Below are 23317 nucleotides of genomic sequence, written 5' to 3'. Positions count from 1 at the left end.
TACTGAGTTTGATATAAATGTCTGTTACAGTCACATATCAGCAGAAGACCTATGCTTGAAGAATTTCTACTCCATATACTTACAAATTGGAATAGACACTTGTATTTGAGTAAACTCTACTGAAGTACCTACAGATGATAGTTTTCTATGCCAGCCCTGAAGGAAAACAAACTACTGTTCCAATTCATGTCCTGTAATAACTGAAACACAATGTGCTTTCACATTCCCTGCCAATCACTTTCTATGCATTAACCCCACAGATTCAACACTGGATGTTCCTACACTATTACTATAGCAATACTATGCTAGTATTCTAATGAGAGTTCTTTCATCTGCTTTCTTCCGAGACACTTCTGAACCAGGAACAATTTGAAAGCAAAATGCCAGGTTGTAACGATGGGATAAGAGCCAAACTCCAAAATTCAGCACAGCTGACTGAGATTCATTATCAGATTTCAGCATTAATATAAATGGATTTACAGAGTCATAGCTCACAAACCTATGCTACTTACCAGGTGTGCTTGTTGAAGAAACCTTAGAAGCTGAAGACTCTGATTCTTCCTRATTAAAAGGGAGGAAAGGAGAAAAGGAGAGAGAGAAAAAAAAACAATAACAACATATCATTTGCACCATTAGAATCATCTGCATGAACTACTATTGAATAATTTTAAACAGATAACTAGTCAACTCACAGTTTTATCTTCTTTCTGCTCTGGTTCTGTTGATCCCTTTTCAGCAATTCTTCTCCTATAAGCAGAGAAAAAGGTTATCAAGTTCATGCCTTAAGATGGGAAGTTGCTGTTCAGCGCAATTAAGAATATACTCATCTCAATATCTAGACAATAGAAAATTAGTATTAAAAAAAAGTTAGTGTAAAAGAAAGTTAATGTTAAAATACACTTCCAAGGACAAAGCCCTACTGTATCCTCTACTGCTGCACAAAGACTTGCACAAAAGTACTCAATTATACTTTAGCGAAAATGGCTATGGACAAGGCATTATTGACTTCCCAGAACAACATGAGCAAGCAGATGCCAGCTGGAGGGAGATGTTAAAAAAACAACAACAACACACATACCTCTATGTTAACCATGCTGGCTATAATACAGCTACTTACCTTCTGGCCAGCAGGGCACTCATTTCTTCCATTAATCCACTGCCTCCCAAGGGAAGCGGCCCATTTCCACGGCCGCCGTCAGTTTTAGATGAAGCAGAGCTTCCTCCTCCACTTGAGCTGGAGGAGTCTTCACCCTTTGTAACACACAAAACAGTATATATGCAAATAAATGTATAACTGACTTAATCAAAGAAGCTAAATTCATATACTAGAAAAAAAGAATCACGTAAAGAAYGTGATGGGATAGTAGTACATCTTTTAATGCTTTAATAAAGAATTAAGTCTACGCAAAATGTCTTTTATACTGCTATTTACCTTAAATAAAAAATTACAACTAGTTCAGGGGCACAGAATTTATAAATATGAACCAGAAAGGAAAAGAACAGTTGCATTTACCCGTGACACTTTCCTAAGTTTGGCTCCAGCAAGTGCAGCAGCTAGTCCAGTTAAAGGGCGATTTTCCTCAGACATAAATCCCCCAGAAAATCCAGAGGCAGGGAGGGGTGGGGCAGGAGGTGGAAGAGGAACAGGAGGAACTTGGCTAGGAAGGGGAGGAGGTGGTGGTGGCGGCGGTGGCCCTGAGGGTGGAAGTGGAGGTGGTGGTGGTGGGCCAGGAGGAGGTGGGACTGCTACTGAAGACTGAGCTGGGCCAGGGGGCAATGGGGGTGGGGGAGGAGGTGCAGGTGGTCCTTGGACAACACCTAACATCAAAGAGAAAAAAAAAGAGACTACATTAATGATTTAGAATAGAAAGATATTTCCATATAAATACTGGCTCTTTTTTTTCAGTGTATGAAAAGTTTACTAGTATTAACTTTTGCCTTTCTACAGGCAAGAAACACCATTGCAGTTTTCAGCAGGGGAGAACATTCTTAAAGGCTATGGACATTCATCACATGCTATGGGAGAACAGAAACTGCAGAGATATTTGAATACAATAACCCTCCCATCAGGTTCTATGCTGCAGCTAAGAAGAATGTGACACAGAGAAACAGGCAAAGCTTTCAGAGAGAGTCACGTGAAGTACGAGTATCATAGTGCATAAGAGAAAACCGTAAGTCAAAACCTCACTGAACAAAAGAGAATTCTCACTGTAAAACAAGCATTTAAAAACAGTCAAACATGTGAACACTTGCAATGCTGGAGTTCCAACACCAATTGCTAAGCTTGTATAAAAAATATCATTTGGAAACATTTCGGGAATCAATTTTAATAATCAAATAAAAACATTAATTAGTGAGTTAGAAGACTGACATATTTAAGCTAATGAGGACAAGCTCTTCCAGCCTTAGAGTTATGATTCCTTTAATTCTTTAAATTCACACTGACATGCAATATAAAGCATTTTTTGAAGAAAAGAGTATTCTCATTACTGCAGCTTAGAAGTGTTTATATGATAGGAACAGTTTAAGAAATTGTATCTAAAGAACATTCCCACACCCACCCACCCACCTGTGATTACAGAACAGCCTTGAGCTCCTAAAAGTGGTGAGAAACCACCTTAAGCTCTCTCTAACGGTCTGGACTTCACACACAAGTCTTCCTGGTTTTCTATTATGCTAATGCCACTGTGTAAAAGGTAAAAGCATTTTAAACTCTTGTGGTCATTCAGTGTCCATGTGCATACTCCTATTCCATAACAAAAATGGGATCACTTACTCCCACTCAGAGCAGCTCGCACCTCAATGCACCGTATGAGTGTATACACACGATCTACTCTGCATGGCTTGAGCACTAGGAATTTATATTCTACCTTATCCCCTAGAAACCCTTTGCAAGCCCATACCCTTAATAGAGCTAGTTCACGCTAATATACAAAGAACTAAATCTATTAAATCAACATAAAACAGATGATTCATATAAAGATATTTACATCCATGTAAAATACGCTTATAAAACATTGGTAGAGTCTCCATTAGGATTGCATTTGCTTAACCAAAGTTTTTTCTAAAACATTTTAAACTTAACTGGTAGAATACCACAGGAAGACTCAGTCTTAAATATGCGTGCATAATACCCATACATTGAAATATAAGCACAATCCAGAAAGAAATGCTGTAGTAGTTACATACTGCTTTCTAAACTTTAAACCACATTCATGAGTATCAAAGTCATTCAGGTTATTCCTCACTAAGGTCATTCACACATCCAAAGCTGCATATACACTCTTCCCCTCTGGCTGCCATTAGGAAACCATTGATGCTGCCTATGAATACAGTGTTTCAAATAACAGTGCAAGATTTATCAAGCATGTATCTGACGAGCTCTGCTCTTGATAAACGAGAACTTAATAAATTAGACTTTTACTTATGACAGATTGCCATGAAAACCAACTCTTCTCTTTTAAGTTTCTCTTACCATAGTTCCCAAACTGTATTTCATTGTGGTATTAAGATCACTGCAACTTTTGAAGCATTTTATTAATTCTTCAGGGGCAGTTAAGGGGTTTGATACAAATTGGTTTTGACTGCATTCCTGATTAGTGAATTAGTAGCAATAACAGAAAGCCTTACCCTGCTGGGTCGTAGGTTCAATCGGCTGAGAGGCTGCCTGCAAGACTGGCTCAGAAGCAGAGGAGTCTCCCAGCACAGAGTTTAGAGAGTTCTCAACAGAGGCAGGGGTAGCTGCAGAGGGAGAAGGGAGAACACTAGGCTTGGATGAGGGAGTCGAGGCATTAGGGGAGTTTGGAGAAGGAGAAGCTTGAGGTCCAGAGAATGAGAGAGGTGGAAAGGAAGGCAGCGGCGGAGGAGGGGGTGGCGGAGGCGGAGTTGGACCTGAGGTAGAAGGCGAAGGAACTGGATGAGTCACGCTTTCAGGAAGCCCATTTGGAGCAGTAGGAGACGTGGGCATTTGGGGCACTGGATTCGAAGCAGACACTGGGAGGACAGGTCTTGGACCAGTAGCTTTGCCTGGTGGACTACTTATCATTACTGGAGGAGATGGGGGAAGGGGTGCAAAACTGGGCGCAGACCAGGCAACAGGCTTCGTATTTGGGGGCAAAGTTGCTGGGGCATTCACAGGAGAAGGGGGCCGAGAACTTTTGTTCAACTGACGAGGAACTGTAGCATAATGGGGAAGAACAGGGTGGAAAGCTGAGCCTAAAGATGTAGCAAAACGTGATGCAGAGTGCCTTAGAGGCGGTGTAGGGGGAGTGGAAGTCGGTGGTGCAGAAGTCACTACAGCATACTCCGGTGTGGCCTCTGCCATTGGTGCTGAGACTGCTTTTGCATATGATGGAGGAGGTGCTGAAGGAGGCTGGCAACTGGAGTACTCAGGAAGTGGAGTGCTATACGGGGAGTTGTCGAAAGATGGAGCTGGACAGAAGATGGAAAGCAGCAGCAAAGGCAGGATAAAAAAAGGAGAAAGAGAAAAAGGGAGCTAATGAAGCAACAAAACCAGCATTCAAATAAAATGTATAAATGTAGACTACAGTTAGTACCAGAGGATTAGGCACAAGTGAAAATACTGTTAGGAAAGTTTTACATATTATCAACAGCTGCTTTTAATTTCACCAACTATTTCTGTGCCAACATTTGAATTTACAAGTATGTTCTGGAATAATTTTTTTTTTCAGATCCCATTTATGAGATTGATTAGATACAGGATTGATTAATCAGTCCTTTATCAGCTTTTATCTTATTGTTTGGTTGCAAATTGCAAGCAAGTGTAGTGATCTTAACATTTGTTTCAGTTCTAATAAAAATTATAACATAGGCAGCAAGGAAATATCATCTTTCTCTTCCCCAGAAAAAACTCCATCACAAACTGGAAAGTACATGGAATAAAACCATCAACAAAATCCTTCTCTCTAAAGTGACTGATCTTGCATAGCATACCCCATCTTTTTCCACAAACTGACTTCTTTTGTGGATTGAGTTTGTTACTAAAGAACAAACAAGAAGTGCTTGACTAACGTTTCATTATATTATGAAAGTGAGAAAGCCCTGGAGTTTATCTAGATACACCTTATATACAAACACATCAGTACATTTTACTGAAACGTTACTACAAACATAAATTAAGCACGACTTGAGACAAAAGGTATTCCTCTTGCTATGAATTTGCCTTACGTAGCTACATACCCTTTATATTTAAGAACTCTCAAACTTAAATCTTTCCCTTTTCCAAGTTACAAAAACAGAATACATTTTATATAATGGAGAAAACAATGACAAAGTATTTAGAAATTTTAAATTATCATATTTCAAACAATATTGGAAGTGCCCAGTAAGCTCCAAATTCTTCATGCAAGCATAAGATACAGCAGCGCAGTAAGCAAATAATTTTAAATGTTTTCTTTCATAGTTAATGGAAAATTATGACAAAAAAGTCAAAGATCTCAGACTTCTTGCCATAAAAGAGGAACTAATTCCAGCAAACAGGAAATACTGACTCTTGTTGCAYACATATATTCACTGCCCATGCTCTTTCTATCCCATTCCATCACCCAAACACATAGAACAGAATCTGGTACTTAAATACACTCAKTTTTGAAATTCTTACCAGCATTTGAAATCCTTCTCTCTCTTTCCCATTCCAATTGTTCCCTTTCCAACTGTTCTTGCCGCTCTCTTTCTTGCCTTTCCCTTTCAAGTCGTTCAAGTCTTTCTCGATCCTGCCTCTCCTTTTCCTGTCTCTCCCTTTCCAGGCGTTCTTGCCGTTCCCTTTCTTGCCGTTCTCTCTCCAGTTGCTCCTGTTCTAGGCGTTCTCTTTCAAGTCTTTCCCTTTCTAGTCTCTCTCTCTCCAGCCTCTCCCGTTCCATTCGCTCACGATCCAGCCTTTCCCGTTCCAGCTCCTTCTGCCTTTGTTGCTCTTGCAACTGTCTACAATCATGAAAACAAGGGAAAGATTAAGCTGCAAAGTGAGAACCAAAAATATATCAAATAACTGTTAGGAGAAGAAGAAAAGAGAAAAAAAGAAAGGAGGAAAGAAGGAAGAAAAGAAAAAAACTGATCAAAAATCTTTGCACCAGTGAGAACAAAAGCACAGCATTTGCACCTACATAAAATTCTTATTTCTACATGTTACTTTTCCGAGTTGGATAATAGGTTTATTATGTTTACAATAAAAAGAATCATGTATCCAGTTTCCTCTTAACTAATTTAACATTCTGAGAGACAGCTTTCAAGAGGTAAGAATAGAAAGCTGCTGATGATAATTCACTAACTGATGTAATCTTCTGTGTTTAGGATATGGAGTTACATTTGTTCTTTGCAAGGTATTTTATACTTGAAGTAGTGAATACAAGAACAGTGAATTTGCATTATCACAAATAGTCATCCAAAAAAAAAAAAACCCACCCCACATTACATATTCCAGATAAACTAGTTAGCTATTTTTTATCATAATTTTACAGAAACATCTGAATGTGTACTTACAGCTATGTAACACTAGCCTGGAAATTAACAGACCTTCAGCTAGCTCACTCCTACTCTTGCTCAACAAATACTGTCGGAAATGGAAACACCAGCCCAGCTTWAATGTACTGTCACTATTCAAGTCCATTCTCTTTCATACCAATGTTTTCCTTAAAACAAACAAACAAACAAAAAAAACTGAATAAAATTGGTAATTGCTGCAAGCAACTACCTTCCAGTTACGTACAGCAAAAAGACTTTTCCCTGCTGAAACTGTTACCCAACGCACTCAGAAACTGCAGAATAATTCTGCTACTCTATCAGGTCTTCCTTTTGCTAAAGGCTGTGAGAGAGGGTAGGAGCTAAGTTATAGTGGAAGTTCCTAAGGTACTGGGGTTGCAATATAACTTGTTAGCTACTTTATTTTTTGCCTCTAAATTCTATCAAAAAGTCCTTTAACTTAAAAATACCTACTTGGAACCAGTACAGGATTTTTCTAAAACTAAAATGTAAGATGCATTTTCTAAATCTAACTGCTTGTTTGGGGATGACAAGTCCCTCAAATATTTACGAACATGTTCCTGAGGCCTGCTTTTCTCTTTTCAGAAAGCTATAAAGACACAGATGATCACACCTACTACAGAAAAGAAGCCCACTTTAAAAAACGTACYGAAAGATTCACACGCTTTAGCTTTAGTCTGAAGGGCGAAAGTACTTTGGTTGACAATTAATACCAAACTGTACTGGCTGTCTACTAAGATACAGACAAAAGTCAATGAGACAGAAATACTAGATATCCAGTTTCATCTAGACAGGACCTGAATAAAAAAAATTTCTTATGATTAAATTAATACTGAGTGATTCTGTATTTAACAGGGAYATTTAACATCTTATTTTTGTAACATATTGCTCATTTTCCACTTCTTCAGCACATGAAGGAATGAATACAGATTTTTAAATGTACAAAAAAAATCTGTGAACAAATTGAGCACTTGACTGGTGATACAGATCTTCTACCAAGAGAGGGCAGCAAAATACCTTGTGAACTCTTCCTGTTTATGTTATATGAAGTTCCCATTAAGTTCCCAGTAATACATACGGGAAAAAATACACCATCCTTGACAGTAACTTAACAACTTAAAATTATTCTCATTATATCTCTCTGAATCCTCCCCTCTTCATTTAGACAATATCTTAATTCAGTAAAACAAATAAAAAGCTTGTTCTTTGTGCTTACCTCTTTAACAAAGAGGTAAGAAAAGACACCTAAATTTTTGCTGTAGCTTAAATAATTTTTATAAAGCTTTCAGACAGAAAAACAGAAGTGGCACAGGTCAAAAGGAATTGCATTGCTTCAATACAACATAATGAGCAAGGATGAGCTTAGTAAACTGAAAAAGAACTACAGCTTAAAAGTGCAGCACTTGTAGTTAAAAAGATTAAGCACTCACTCYGACTATGTAAAAAATGGGATAAAAATGTTTTTACTAAAACTCCGTATTTTTGTTTAGTTATCATTTGATAACAAATCAAAAACTTTGTCAGATCAGTCTACACATCAATTTAAGTACTTTCTGAAATGTAAAGACTTTGGTTACTTCTAGAACACTGCATGAGCACCATAAAACACTGCATGAAAATTCTCACCCTTAGTAGGTATATTTATCTAATTTTGTCTCAGTAAAGATTATTAGCTGTTACGAGCTAAACATTACACTTGATGAGCATATGTTGAAATATAAACTTGTGTGGACAAGGCAAGTTTAGAACAAGTCTGGAAAAAGCTGGAAGCCTGGAAACTCCTAGAGTTTCAAGAAAAGTTCTTCTATTCTGTGCTAAAGTTTATAAGATGACAATAGTTTGTGTATCATCTGAATTATTTAGGTTTATAGGYTCTGGAATGCAGCCAAAGGCACAGTTTTACAGAAAAATTATTTCCTGCCATTAAGACAAGATAAAATGGTCTATATTTTTCAACAGTAAACATAGTGCAATATCATTTACTAAAATATTACAATGAATAACTATTTGATAGTTACTAGATAACTAGACTATTAGCAATGAGTAACTAGTTGACAGAAATCATTTATTAGATTTCATAACTGAAATGCAAAATAGAGCTTTTYCTTATTACCTGACAAATTATCAGATACTGTTCTTCCAATTATCCTCTTGACTAGAAAGGTATTCTATTCTCTGTTTCCAGGTAGAATCTTCGGCAAGGTTATTTTTACTGCAGTAATGGTCAAATCTGACTGGCTATTTCACTGTTAATTTATTAGTGGGTAAAGTATTCTATTTAACTACCAGGATACATCTTCAGATGAAGCTAAAGAAGTGCTGCAAGTGTCCCAGAACACTATCCTGTAATGAAATGTTAATTATACTGATACAAAGTGATTACAATTAAAGTGCAAATTATTAGAAAATAAGAGATAATTTACATTAAATAGTTGAGATTGTGCTATAAAACTGAACAGCATGTCAGTCATCTGCAATGTACCTAATTACATCTTGTTTTAGATTCAAAAAATTAGCTTGTGATTTTCTACTAGCTTTATCCTGCATCCTACTCATGAAACATTTTGGGGGTTTTTTAATTAGCTTTGTAACAAAAGTATCTTCAGGGAATTCAGTTTTAGATTTTTTTTAATTAATTTAAAGTAAGTACTTCCCCTAAGGAGGTATGAGGAAGTATGGTCAGAAGATTATCAGAGAAGCATACTTACAACACTATTTTGCAGCTTTGACCTCCTACCAGCATTAATCTTGCAGTTCTTTGGGAAACTAAGAGTAGAGTCAGGGTGTAACTACATTCTTGCAATATCACAAGGAAAAAAAAAAAAAAAAAAAAAAGACCACCAACAAGGAGTAAGTTCACACTGCTGCATCACTGCTGAAAAAAAATACATTCTGCAGAGTGAAAATGTTTAGAATATTTCCTAAATGAAAACTGCGAAACAGAATTGCTGCTAATTTACCCAAGTACATACACAACCCTCTCGGTTTGTACTGAAACACACCAGGGAACATAAATCAAGTAAATAGTGCTACTATCTCAGCTCCTATTTTAAATAAAACGAGCAAATACCTCATATGCACTTAGACTGCTTTCTATCTCTCCTTCAGTAAGTAGCATTACTACATTTAACATATCACCACACATGGCAACTACACAATTTCCAAACAAACATTATCCAATACCTTGAGATCTGAATTTTTGACAAAAACAGGTAGTTTAAGCTTCTGCTCCTAGAGGTGAATGATTGGTAGGGATCATCTGGGCACTGTCTATCAGAGAGCAGACTTTCTGGGGAGCATTCCTCATATTTAAGTCAGTATCTCAGTCACCTGCCAGAAGAGTTACTGAAAGCATCTCCCTTTGCAGAAACTCTCTTTCCACCAGAGGAAGTATGCCTGAGCCCTACAGTGACTCCCATCCTGTCAAACACCAGAGCTCTTGTCATAAGAGCACCAAGAAGGGAAAGGAAAGGGAGGAGAAGGAGGGAAAAAAACAAAACAAAACAAAACAAAACAAAACAAAACAAAACAAAACAAAAAAAAAACCCACCACCCTACAGGTTAATAAATCCACTGCTGAAACTGTTTGTGAAAGCAAACGGCTGTCCGCTCTGCCAGCTCACCTAGTTTCCGCACACAGCAGTTTTTCTGTTCATTCACATAAATCTTTACGATCCTTTTAGGAAAAATTTTAATAGCTCCATCTCATGCCCCAGAGCAGAACAAGGCAGTGTTAGAATCTCAGAAAACTGTGCTGAGAAGATACTACATCAACCTGAATAGCAGAATTCAGCCGTGAACCCAAAGGGCTTCTTATCATGAAGTCAGGGACATTGAAAGAAGAGGTATTTCCAAGAACGGTACAGACAGAAGTATCTTTGTATTACACCCAAATTCAACAGGCACTGGGTTCAATGACATTCAAAGATGAACAGAAATTGGTTTGAAATATTTAATTTTAAAGCTCACCATAGAAATCAAGGATCCAAGACAAAGTCTGCAGAAAGCAAGATACCTTGAGGACCCGACCTGACTGAAGTAATTGCAGTATTGAGAGAACAGGTCAACTGCATACAGATAATACAATGTATTTGACARCTATTAGTGATAATTTATGAACACAGCAATAATTCCATATTCCAATTTTTGTCTGAATAGCTCTTGGTGTCAAAGCTGGTCACTAAATCACTCAGGATGAGGAACAGGAATACCATCTCTGTTTGGGTTGCTTAACGCTTCAACAACAAAAAAGGAAAGTAAATAAAAACTGCTAGTCAGATGAAAGTATTGAAAGAGAGATCCCCCCCCAAACATAGCTTGATGCATTAAAAAAAGTTGTTGAATTGTAATTCAACAACTTTTTAAATCATGAAATAAGTTCTGTTGAGGAGAATTTTCCAGGTCTACATCCCAGACTTCTGAGTTTGTTTGTTTTTTAAATACAGTTCCTTGTTTGTGCAATTACCTATTGTAAAACCAAAAGGGGGGGGGGGGAAGAGAGTAGCAGCGGGTTGACTATATCACTGACTTTAAAACACAGCAGTACTGTACGCTGTATTTAGTTATTCTGAAACCTAGTGTTAAGACAATCTGCATAAGAATCCTAACACGATCAACAGAAATATCCAATCATGTATGCATCCTGCATTCTGTGCCTGCCTAGTTTTCAAAAGGGTAAATTTTATACCCCAATATAAACAAGAAATCAAGGAAGAATGCTATTATTTCAAATTTCAAAGCCAGTCAGCACCAAAAAAYTTAGATGCACCAAAGCAATGCAGTTGCTCAAAACATGTTGATGATCTGGCTCTTAAACTTCAAATACGTTTACTGATGTAAAAAGTTGCGTTGCAACAACTAGTACTACGAGGACGTCAGTGGTACTCAGCCCTGCAGCCTCAGCCTGGGCTTTCAGGACTCTGAGCTTCTGCMCTGGCTCCTCTAACTCTGCCTCAATATAATGAGCACAACATASAAGATAGCGATGTTTGGAGTTTTATTCCGAAACGCTGAAAGCCCAAGCACATGGCCATGGATGCCATTACCTAATCCAACAGGCGCTGCCTACTAGAAAACATCTCACATGATTGTTCTCTTCCTCCCACCACTGAGTCACTGCAGCAAGTAAAGCAGTTGGCTGCAAACAGGCTACACAAGACTTCGCTGAGCTAGATGCCACTAACACCAGATGCATAAGTGACCTCAGCTGCTAACTGAAGCCTTTTGTAGTCTACAGAAAAGCAGCTACCTAGCAACTAAAAATAACTACATACAACCTATGACCAATGCTAGCTACACACAGATAAGCCAATTTCATTGTTACAACTAATCATAGAAAGAGATCAAGAAGCGAGTGCTTTAACATGTTGATTATTTTGAACTAAGCTACTAGTTTAATAGGTTAATCCTCTAATCTTCTTTTGCACAAATCCACAAAAGCAAAAGGTGTTTCTGCTGTGGCCATTCAAATTTGCAAGAACTTACCCGAATAATAAAAAAATGAACATTAAATTTGTTTTTCCCTGTTCAATATTAAATATTTATTCAGCATTCTAAAATTCAGCATTTGCCCCCAGTGCTCACTCTTCAGTATGGTCAAGAGAATCCATTGAATATATATCTCAATGTCTACACATTAGAGCTTACGCACTGTGGGATGAACATATMTCACCCAAATTTCACACAACTTATTTAAAAAGGAAAAAGATGCTCTTGATCACATCAATACAGCTTGCAAGTTTCCACCACAAACACAGTGAGCCTCCACTGCGAGCCTTCACGGAGCAAAACGCATCCGCGGTGCACTAACAGCATACCTCAGCACAAGCAGCKCGGATTTTTAGCCTGTTCCCCAACCACCTCTGCTCATCTTCCCAACCTCTGAGATAAACTTCACTTTTCCTAATCCAGACTAAACTCCTGTTACACACCCTCACTAAACAAACCCTTGGCAAGTTAGCTATGGCTTTTATGGAACTGCATGGTGGTTTTGCAGTTTTTCTGAGCGCAAGGTGGTCTGGACAACCTTTACTTGAGTGTGGTGCATACTGTTCCAGAGAAATCCAGGCCAGGGCTACTCAGAGTGCAAGAAACAGATCCTTAGAAAATCTGTTGCTCAGCCATGGATACTGCAAAGTTTGCCTGCTCAAAGCGAGGATGTTCATATAGTGAGTTTATATTTATGTTCCTGGAACTGACAATCATTTCTGATTTTCAGCAGTGGTGGACTTCTAGTTCTTCGAAGTAGTGAGAGATGAGGCTGTTTCAATTACGGAACTTAAGAGTTTGTATCAAGGAACACTTCAAACTTAATATAAAGGAAAATTAAGACGGCATTTTAGTTGTACGTTGTGTCCTGATTTTAAAACACTAAGTTAATCTGGAAGTCATTATATCACAGTCATTTCCTAAGTTTAAGAAGCTTTCCCCTAAAGTTGATCATCATCATATGTAACAATGCCACCGGCAAGCTGATTTTTCTGTACACTAGTATTAAGTCATCTGAAACACTAGTATTTGGCTTAGTTTTTCCTCCCTTAAAAATGTCTAAAACAGGGCCCCAGCTCTATATTTGCATCTCATTTTTATTGTCCAAATCTGCAACGTTCTTCTTGTATAAATTCACCTTTGTATCGATGCATCTCAACAYACATCATCAGCAAGGCTCATTTGGTATCCATTTGCTTCAGCGAGACACCAAACAAGATCTGATTGGTCCCAATTCAATCTAGGAAGAACTGCCCGTCCTTATCCTCCTCACACTTCCATACTAATCCTCTTCTCTTCTCCCTTAACCAGTAACTTCCCATGTGGTATCTGTCAAATTCCTCACTAAAGGTCCATGAGCACTGGATCAACTATCTCTTCTTAAAAGAGAACATTATCTGGCCAGTTTGCTGTGCTGCACTTTATCTCACATGATTAATTATTCTTTTCTTCAAAAGTAGATCTAAAGCTTTTCACATTACCAAGGTCAAACTAATAGGCTTTCATTTCCTTGATCAAAAGGGATTTAAGGACTAACAACAAGCTTTTATGTTACAAGCTCAAAGCGCATTAGTTGGAAATAGGAGAATAAGAGAACAAACTAGGTTTTATCAGTCAATCAAAAACTGGTAACTAACCACTGCGATAAAGGCATAAAAAGGCAACTATAAACCTGAAGGTTATTAAGATACAGGATTTCCAATAAAGAAAGGGATCTATCAATGCTCTTTGATTAAAACTCAACCAGAAACATTACATATTTCTCTTGTTTTGGATGCCTTGAGTTGTATTTTTAAGGTGGAATAGGCACAGAGAATAACCAGTAGTATGATCAGAGAAATGCATCATCTCTGATTTGAAAAAATATATTTGCTATGTTTAACATACTAATATAGATTTAAAGTAGAAACAATTGTTGCCTATGAACAAGACTAGATGAAAAAGAGCTACTAAACTAGACAATGAACATACAAATACTAATGTGAATAAATTGTCTAGAAATTACTTTTAGACTAAGAAAAGCTGTAGAAGATTGCAGCACTGGCAGGAAATGTACCTGGTCTTAAGACAGAGCATCATAAGAGTAGGTGTATAATTGTATATTTAACTGTACAGCTACAAGAGGACCAGAGCTGAACCTGAAACTACTTCCAGGCCTCCAACCCAAATCCAAACCACCTGGCTTTTGACTTAGAATATTAACACAAAGCTGATGGGTGCAGAGGAAACATCTAGACATTTTTTCTTTTAGGTTTCTTGGCCTTGATCTTTTTAACCTCTTTTGCAAATCAGCAAGGCAACACCTGAACTTAGCTGGCAGAAACAAGACTGCAGAAAGTCATCTGTGCTCTTCAGATTTTAGGAAAATTAAGAACCCTAATATTAGAAAAAATCTGCCTTTGTGGACAAATCCCTCTCAGTGTTATTATAGTAAGTACAGTAGGGACAGAACTAATTCCATGAAATAGATCCACAATAACAAAAAAATCTTGAAAAACGTAGAACAGTTTCTGATCCCGAGTTCATATTCTATATTAAACAGAAAAATGCACAGAACTGAAAATTCTCTAGAAAGAATAAGATTTCAAAGAGATTTTCAAAAAACAGCCGCTAAGATGCTTGTCAGAACCATCCTTCAAACAACACACATCATTAGATTGCAGCAGCTGAGGCAGCAGTTTAGCAAATGTAATGGGAAGATTGCTTAATTGAAGACGGAGCACAGTCCTACCTCTCCTCAATCTGCTAAACATTTCTGTTACCTAACAGCTACAGTTATTCTGTACTGTAAACATATTTCCATTACCTCTACATAAAGCCAGTTATTAAGTCCCTGAAAGCCAGACTTGACAGAACTAAAGAAATCTTTACTGTGAATAGAAAGCAGCCATACATGAAAAGGAAATGAAAGGAGAGGCACAAAAACAAAACTTGGAAAAATATATTTTCATACCACAACTCTTTGTTTTGCAGAAACTCTGTAAGGAAGAAAAAAAATGCAATACTGATGAGCCTTTTCCCTCTCCTCCTTTTTTTCCAAAGAAAGATGTTGTTTTGTCACACGTTTTATTATGCAAGGCAGAGTCTGGGAAGACTGGAGTTCCAAATGGCTCTGGGCTGTCTTATGAAACTACCTCAGCAAGCTCAACTTGAAATCTAAATTCTGCTGGTTTAACTCTGGCCTGATGGAAACCCCTAGATTGGGCATGAAAACAAAAACAAAACAAAAACACACACCTTTGATTTCATCTAAACTGTATCTCAGGGATGTAAATGACATGCAGAGTTTGTAATATCCATGACACAGAATACAGTCATATTACAGGATTCTACTGACTACTGCTACATTCTAAATTAAAAAGCTAACTAATATATATTCACATGCCTACCTCAGATTATATCTATTTGCTTGGTGACAATTTAATCAATTCATATGCCTTTAAAGAAACACTACTGCCTCAAAATAAGTACTCAGACAAACAGCAAAATTTCAAAACTAAAGGAGAACTGGAAACAGCACATCTGGCTATCAGCTAGGGAAAGGTCACAGGCTACGGTATATTAGAAGAAAGTAGGCTACCAGAGGGAAAAAAAATAATAATAATAATGGGCAAACTTTCCTTTACACTAACTAAATTGCTATTGAATTGCAGGATAAGAACTTTRTTTTTCTTTCACTATTTCCAAATGTAGTTTTAAAACAGCTCAAGAATTACATGAAACATATACTGAACTACTGAAAAATATAAATTCTTCTAAGGTAGTCATAATTTAAGATAAGCAGAAACTAAAAAATACTTTTAATCTTTAAAATAGAATTCATTCCTTTAAGCCTTTCAATAAATGATAAAAAGCCTCTGAGCTAGCACTAACGAAAACTAAGATACCATGAAAACTGCACCATATAGCAATACTGTTTTCTAGCATAGCCACACACCATGTTTTAGTCACTCTACTACAAATTTCAATTCAATCCCTGAAAGCAAACTTGAAGTATTTAACAATGGGCAGTTGGGGGGGGGAAGTATTCTATTATTGAGTCTTGAGGTCTTTAACATTTTTGAGTACTTACGACAGAAGTCGGTCAACTTTTGGTCCATTACGTCCCTGAAGGGCAACAGGAGGCTTATATACTTTCATTACTGCCTACAATCTACACTTTCTCTGTTTGTGGTGCTCTTGGTCTCTTTATTTATGAAGCAGTGATGATTTTGAAGTTATTTATAAACTTTAACTAAACAAATCCCCAAGTGTCATACTAGATACCAATTCAGTGACTCATATTCCTGACAACATGTTTAACACGGCTGGAAGAGAAGGTAAATTTACATGCACGAGTAGCACACAGAAGCATGCTGTGAACTAATCATATATTTGAAAATGGTATTTGACATTAAGTAACTCCAAAGCTATTAGCAGATACATATGTCAACTGAAGTTGCTCATGAACAAACAATCAGTGGAATTTATAAACACTGCTTGACTACCACTCTGACAAAATGAAAAGTAATCCATATAGTATAAAAACACTTAATTTTTGAGGATCAAAATCAAAAGATGAAGTAGTATATTTTTTATTATGTTTTAAGGCTGATTTCCTTAACTTGTACTCATTTACATATAATAGAAAGTTTCAGTTATCTTCAAGTACTCCGTTTCATGAAAAAAAGGTAATAAAGTTATCAACTGGCTAGACTGACTGATTTCACTGACCACTTGATTCATAAGCTTTGCATTATAAAAAAACCCTCARTGTTCTGGATGGTACTTCTAGTCTTAGTGGCTTTACAGATTGCCATTCAACGCACTGTAAACAGACAACTAACAGGCTCAGCAGTAAAATGAACAAAGTAATAATTTTTACTTTTGTTTGCTTTACATTCTGAATAGAAGCGTAAATCTTCTCTAAAAGAAGAATCTTTGAGCCACAATAAAACACTTTTGTTGACAAACTAACTCAATTCTTCAGTCCCAACTTCTCCATGGTCCTTGAACACTACTTGTGAGAGTGGCGGAAAATTTCACATCAGTAGACGATCTTTGTTAAGTATGTCATTCTTCACCGGTCATTCCTTTGGCAAAGATTTGTGAGGAAACCTCTTTCTCTCTGTGCATAGGAAAACCCTAAAGCTACAAGCCACATAATTCAACTTTGACATTAGTCCTGCTTTAAGCAGGAGAATGGACTAGATGACCTTCACAAGGTCCCTCCCCCCACCCTTTAAAAATGATTTTAAGTCTGAGAAAAATCATTTTACATAAAAATTATTTTCCTAAACTATTTTAACGTAGGCGCCAGTCAAGCACCACCACATTCAGGTTCGTTTTAGAGAAGGGATCTGAGCATGCAGTAAAGATGCTTGATTCTGGTTGTCTTAAAAAAAATCCCCCTCCATAAAGCATACAAGCAATGGAGTTAGCAAAGCTCATCTTTCTATTGATTCATCACAAATCCCTCCACATTCCTTCATACCACCAACAACCTTTATTCTCTCCTTTGGCACTCCCTTATCTTATTATGCTCACCAGGGGTCATTTCTGCTCCAACCACCTTTACCTTTTATATTGAGATTAGAAATGTCATTTACTTGTAGATATGTTAGAAGAAATATATACATATATATACACCTCTGATTTCCCAAATATTTAATATTCTCTAAATTAGGGTAATAAGATTATTATTTTCATTATGATATGCCAGTCCAGAAGTTGACAGCTGCTAAAAACACAAAAGTTTTGGCATACAGYTGAACTGCACTGTAAACAATATAGCTGTGATGATAAAAAGCATTTGAAAGTATTTGAAATGTTTATCAAGATACAGGTTTTGCCTAAGTATAATGACACAAGAGCAATATACTTTCCAAAGACAATCTAGCTGCCAACACAAGCGAACGCTAATTCCAGTGCACCCTCCCTTTTATTTTTTAAGGGAAAAGTGAATAAGAAAACAAGAACAGTACCAGACTTCAGAGAACACATTAGATGCAAACAAGTAGAGCACACTGATCAAACAAAAAGTGAAACCATAAGAACACCATCAGATATGCCCTCTGTGCGTAAAGGATTCCAAGAGAGACTTTCACAGCTCTTAATATGCGGCAYCACTTTTTCTGAACCAACGTTTCCCTGAGAAGTTTTTCAACATTATAAATTCCAATTAATACAGCTTTTTAAAGGAACAGAACAAAAATAAAATATCATTACTGTAGAAAGAAAAATACCTCAGTGTAAAAAAGCTTTTCAAAAGAGATGTGATAAAAAGATAATTTAAAAAAAAATCCCACTGTCATGGCAGCAGGCTCCCATGTCAACACATTAAACTCAAATTTGTAATGAGTTTCTTGCTCTTTGCTTTTAAACAAGGTAACTTTTAGACAAAATGATCCCCGCTCAGAATTAAGAAGTGTCAGAAATGTGGAAAAAGACAGACAGACATGACTCACTTTGATGTCAATATTTTGTTCAACATGTATTTCTGACTTATCAAACATGTATTATGAATTATTTTCAAATTATCAACCTGGTTCTGCTCACTGCTGCATAAATAAGTTAAATATAAAATAGCACAATGCTTTAATGCCATTGTCAATTAGACCTAGTGTATTAAAATATTTTTACAGTACCAACACACTTAATGGTTGTSAGTAAAAACTGGAAATCTGGACCACTTAATATCTATTCAAGAATCTTGTTCCCTGAATCTTTCCAGCATCCCTTCTGGAAAGGRATAGGTAATCTCTTGGGAGCATTTTGATAGTAAAATAATCCAAGACTGCTTGCACAGGGAGTATGGTTGAGACAACCCAAGGAGAGTTTGCTCYTTTCATTCAGTTCAGTTCTCTACCACTATCCTAGATGATCATGTAGATTCATACACCTGTACCCTAGACACTTCACCTACAGCATTCACCCTTACATCATATTTATTATACATACATATATATATATAAAAATATAAATATATATATTTTTTTTATATATATATATATATATATATGCATATTTAAACTTACACAAAAACACATACATAGACATGCATGGGACAGGGTTCAGGGTCTCCATGTCAGGGAGACTGAGCTTAGCCTGGAGGAGTGCCACAAAAAAGTGGCTTATATTAAGGCCTTTTGATGAGATCAAGCACGCTCCTGTGGCAGCCTTCAACCAGAATGTTAAAGCATAAGCACAGAGYAAATATGTGATGTAATAAAATTGTAACCAGCAGAAAAATTTGTACAAAGTACTCCCTGAAAAGTATGCATAGAAAAAGAACGAGCAAAGGAGAAGAGGTGCTAGCTTTGTGGATCTACCACCTAGAATCCATCTCTGCGCAGAAACGAAATAAATATCTTGACCCTGTGTGTCTAYTGATCGCCTGCACACCGGCAAAACCCAGTTTTGGGACAATAATTTGGCGATCCCAATGGGACTTGCCATAAGGTCTTGCCCAGACCAGCTTGCTGTTTGCAACRGCAGATGGATCAGATTGAGTTCCAGCGCACATCGATCTACTGACTGGGGACTCCTCCGACCTTCCTCCGAAGTCGGGACGACAAAATACTCAAAGGTACAATGCCAACCAGAGGTATTTGTACCAGGGCGAAAGGGGCTGAATCTTTGGTTTGGTGAGTATAAAATTTACTTACAAACTGATTTACTTCTGCGGAAGATAAAGTTGCATATAGACACTCGGCAAGCGTTGCCTTAATTGACCAGTGGGGTCAGAGCTGAGTGTGCACAATGGGACTATTGGTATAGGTATAAGTGACTGGTATTTCTAGATAACTGATATGGGATCAGGCCAATTCCCGATTACCCCACCCCAGCCCCGTAGCCCTTTGGGGTATATTTTGAARCACTGGGATATCKTTGGAGGAGATCCAATGACTAWWGAAAGGATGAGAAGATATTGTAATCAATATGTGTAAGTTGGAATGTGACGAGCAATGACCAGAAAATGGGACCTTGAACTGTATTATAATTAATACTGTTTTGCTGCCGAGAGGGGAAGTGGGATGAGGTCCYCTATGGGGAGCCTTTTATGTCAYTACATTTCTTTTGGATTTCTGGTTTCCTAAATAAAGTGACAAATGCAGAGGAACCTGTAATGGTTGCAATAGAAAAGAAAGAAGATAACAGAGGTTAAGTTGTACTAACAGAAAAATTCTGAATAGAGAAGAACAAGAGGATGAGCAACTACTGATGATGCCCCCTTCTTGMGGAAATCCATGTCAGCTGAGGAGGTGCATCCCCCCCCCTCTCTTTAGGAAATGAAGATTCCTGCCCTATTTCTGGCCAAACTAGGAAACAGCAACAACCTGTTACACAGGCTCCTTTGAGGCAGGCTGTGGGATGAGAACCACACAGAATCACAGAATGGTTGAAGTTGGAAGGGACCTCYGGAGATCATCTAGTCCAAACCCCCTGCTCAAGCAGGGTCACCTACAACACAGTGCTCAGGATCGCATCCAGGYAGGTCCTGAATATCTCCAGAGAAGCCAGTGCTCTGTCACTCTCACAGGGAAGAAATTCCTCCTCATGTTCAGCTGGAACTSCCTGTGTTTCAGTTCGTGCCYGCTGCCTCTTSCCCTGTCGCATGGCACTACTGAAAAGAGTTTAGCCYCATCCCCTTCACAYYCTCCCTTCAGGTACTTACACACSTTGATAARATCCCCCCTCTTTTTTTCTCTTCTTCAGGCTAAACACACCCAGCTCTCACAGCCTCTYCCTGTAAGYGAGATGCTCCAGYCCTCYGATCATCTTCATAGCCCTACACTGGACTCTCTCCAGTAKATCCATGTCTCTCTTGKASTGGGGAGCCCAGAACTGGAAGCAGGACTCCAGATGAGGCCTCCCCACGGCTGAGTAGAGGGGCAGGATCACCTCCCTCAACCTGCTGGCAACAGCCTTCCTAATGCACCCCAGGAGACCAGTGGCCTTCCTGGTCACAAGGTCACATTGCTGGCTCATGGTCAACTTGTCATCCACCAGCACTCCCAGGTCCTTCTCTGCAGAGCTGCTCTCCAGCAGGTCAGCCCCCAGCCTGTCCTGGTGCCTAGGATTATTCCTCCCTAGGTGCAGGACTCTGCATTTGCCCTTGTTGAACCTCCTGAGATTTCTCTCTGCCCAACTCTCCCACCTGCTCAGATCTCTCTGAAAACACATACATAACCAAAATTGCTACAACTGAAAGTTGAACTACTAAAAGGTAATATAAATTTGTATGCTGAAAATGGAACTTTTTTTTTTTTGCTAAAAAGACTAATACAATATAAAGGAGAACAAATTTTCCCATATAATGTTTTCATCTAGAGCATCCACATTCAATGAGAAAATCTGTCGTTCTTCTTGACAATTTAGTTCTCTGCTTCTGAAGACTAGAGGAAAATTTTCCTCCTTGCTTGCTGTTCCTTCTTCCTTCTTTATAAGCAGCTGTTAAGCTGAAGATGCAACAGAGTGACTGCAAACCAATTAGTCTGGTTGAAAACAACAGCACTGWAATCTTCAAATCTTTCCATCTGATCTTCAACTCTTTCATGACTGGCTGATAGCAAGCAGCCCTGCATTGTTCAAATGGGCAYAGATCAAGAATCTACAATCAAAGTTTCTGCACAGGAAAGATGCAATAATGAAAACTTCAAATATACAAATGCCATCTTAGTGCAAGACAGTACATGCAAGTCCTTGAAGTTTAGTTTATCATTGTTTAATGAAGAGTTACTACTATTTTTTTTTTTTTTTTTTTAAGTGAACAGGTGTTCACTTCCAGCACCATACCTTCTCTGGATTTCCAATTCTTCTTGTGATGGACCATTTTGTACTTGAGAGGGAAGCTGTGAATTTTGTCGAGGCAATGTTGGACCTGAAAGAAGAAAGACCATAAATTAACCACTTGAACATTTACTTTGCAAAAAAGCACCAAACTAAAGAAACAGGATAGCCACCACATAATGTTATTGAAACTGTTTATTTCTGCTTTAAGCCAAACAAGCTCAACAACATAATACAGCAAATAAAAACTACAACAAATGTTACCTTACATATTTGCAAAATGGAATTATTTCACATGAATGAAAAGGTTTCACAGAAAGGCAAAATAAATTTCATATAGGACAAGACAAAAAAAAAGGCTTTGAAAAGCACTCCCAGTTGGAGATTTTCTTAAAACAATAAACAAATACTCTTTGAGGAACAGAAAAGGCTCAAAAAAAATTAAAACACTCACCTAAATAGAATACTGGAAATGGAAAAGAACAGGAGAAAAGAAAATATCAGAAGCTTATCACCATACCAAGAGTAGGAAGATTAAAAAGTCTGTTTCCACAGGTCAGGCCAAACTCAGATTTTAGCTTGTAAACTTGTACTAAAGAATGTCTTTGAACACAATACTTGCTTATCCCACAAAGGAACAGGGCCATCTAACAAACAAGGAACAAAACATGCACAAAGGGTGCATTCTGCTAAATATCAGAGATGTAAAAGAGAACAGGCAAATTAATCTGACTTCTCACTGATGAGCAATTCTGTATTACACATCTTCCAAATAATTGAATAGGCTGTATTGTTCTTCTAAATACAAAAATATTTCTRTTTTAATCACCAATCTTTTTACAGAACAAAAATATTTTAAAAGAATTAATAGAAGTGAAGGACAGAGAAATCTGGAATGAAATACTATATACATCGTGGACACTTTGTTTATATAAAACTAGACAATAAAAAAGGAAATTTAGACCACAGCTACAGGTAAGATTCTTGATTTTATGAGCAAAGACAGAGATGTTTAAACACAAGAAAACTCCAGGTCTGAAGAGGTCCCAAAGCCAAAGCAGAACAGTAGTTTCTTGCCCACATTCCATCAATGTTAGAGAGTGGAAGAGCTGTAATGAGATCTCACTCATCTCAAATATCAAAATGTAKCTGTTTGCTGCCTGAACTTGTGAAAGTCATCCAAAAACATGAAAAGACTGTGTGATATACTGGAGGCGTCTAGGACRGATATCTACCTCAGATTCAGCAAATTAGTGTCCTGTTTAAATCTTATTAAAAAAACATTCATTTACTCAAAATGGCATAGTATTTGTTTTCACTGTGGTCAAAAACAGTGATTCCTGAAAATCCTAAGACTATATACTGACTTTCTACCTTACAGCTAAAGAGTAACTTAAGAACTTACTTGTAATAGGAAAAAAAAGGACGTGCATTACATGGGTTACGCCTTCCTGGTGTATTCTTTTCTGTAAGCATTAGCTTCTCACGTCTAAACAAGCTATGCTGYTCTGGATGCACTTTTGCTTGTAGCATGTCCAAGAGATACTGACAGATAAATTTATAT

At 37.5% G+C, this 23317-nt stretch overlaps 1 protein-coding gene across 4 annotated transcripts in view; it reads right to left on the bottom strand.

Annotated features, from left to right (window-relative positions):
• The window catches only part of ENAH (ENAH actin regulator), a 50988-nt gene that overhangs the window by 14885 nt on the left and 12786 nt on the right, over nt 1-23317 (bottom strand). For 2 of the 4 annotated variants that reach the window (XM_085311649.1, XM_085311658.1), the window contains exons 3-9: nt 21760-21844; nt 5621-5940; nt 3631-4431; nt 1514-1818; nt 1118-1251; nt 693-747; nt 513-561 (exon numbers count right to left, since the gene is read on the bottom strand). In XM_085311649.1, the coding sequence (XP_085167775.1) occupies nt 513-561; nt 693-747; nt 1118-1251; nt 1514-1818; nt 3631-4431; nt 5621-5940; nt 21760-21844 (1749 nt within the window). Of the gene's footprint in view, nt 1-512; nt 562-692; nt 748-1117; nt 1252-1513; nt 1819-3630; nt 4432-5620; nt 5941-16054; nt 16157-21759; nt 21845-23317 lie in introns of those variants that run through there. The other 2 variants (XM_085311672.1, XM_085311665.1) reach the window with 2 other exon arrangements.

This window comes from Rhea americana, unplaced genomic scaffold (assembly GCF_003343005.1).
Source record: "Rhea americana isolate MKP2758 unplaced genomic scaffold, rheAme1 scaffold_109, whole genome shotgun sequence".
Lineage (NCBI taxonomy): Eukaryota > Metazoa > Chordata > Aves > Rheiformes > Rheidae > Rhea > Rhea americana.
The sequence above is the reverse complement of the archived record's forward strand: the minus strand, read 5'-3'. Positions and strand labels throughout refer to the sequence as shown.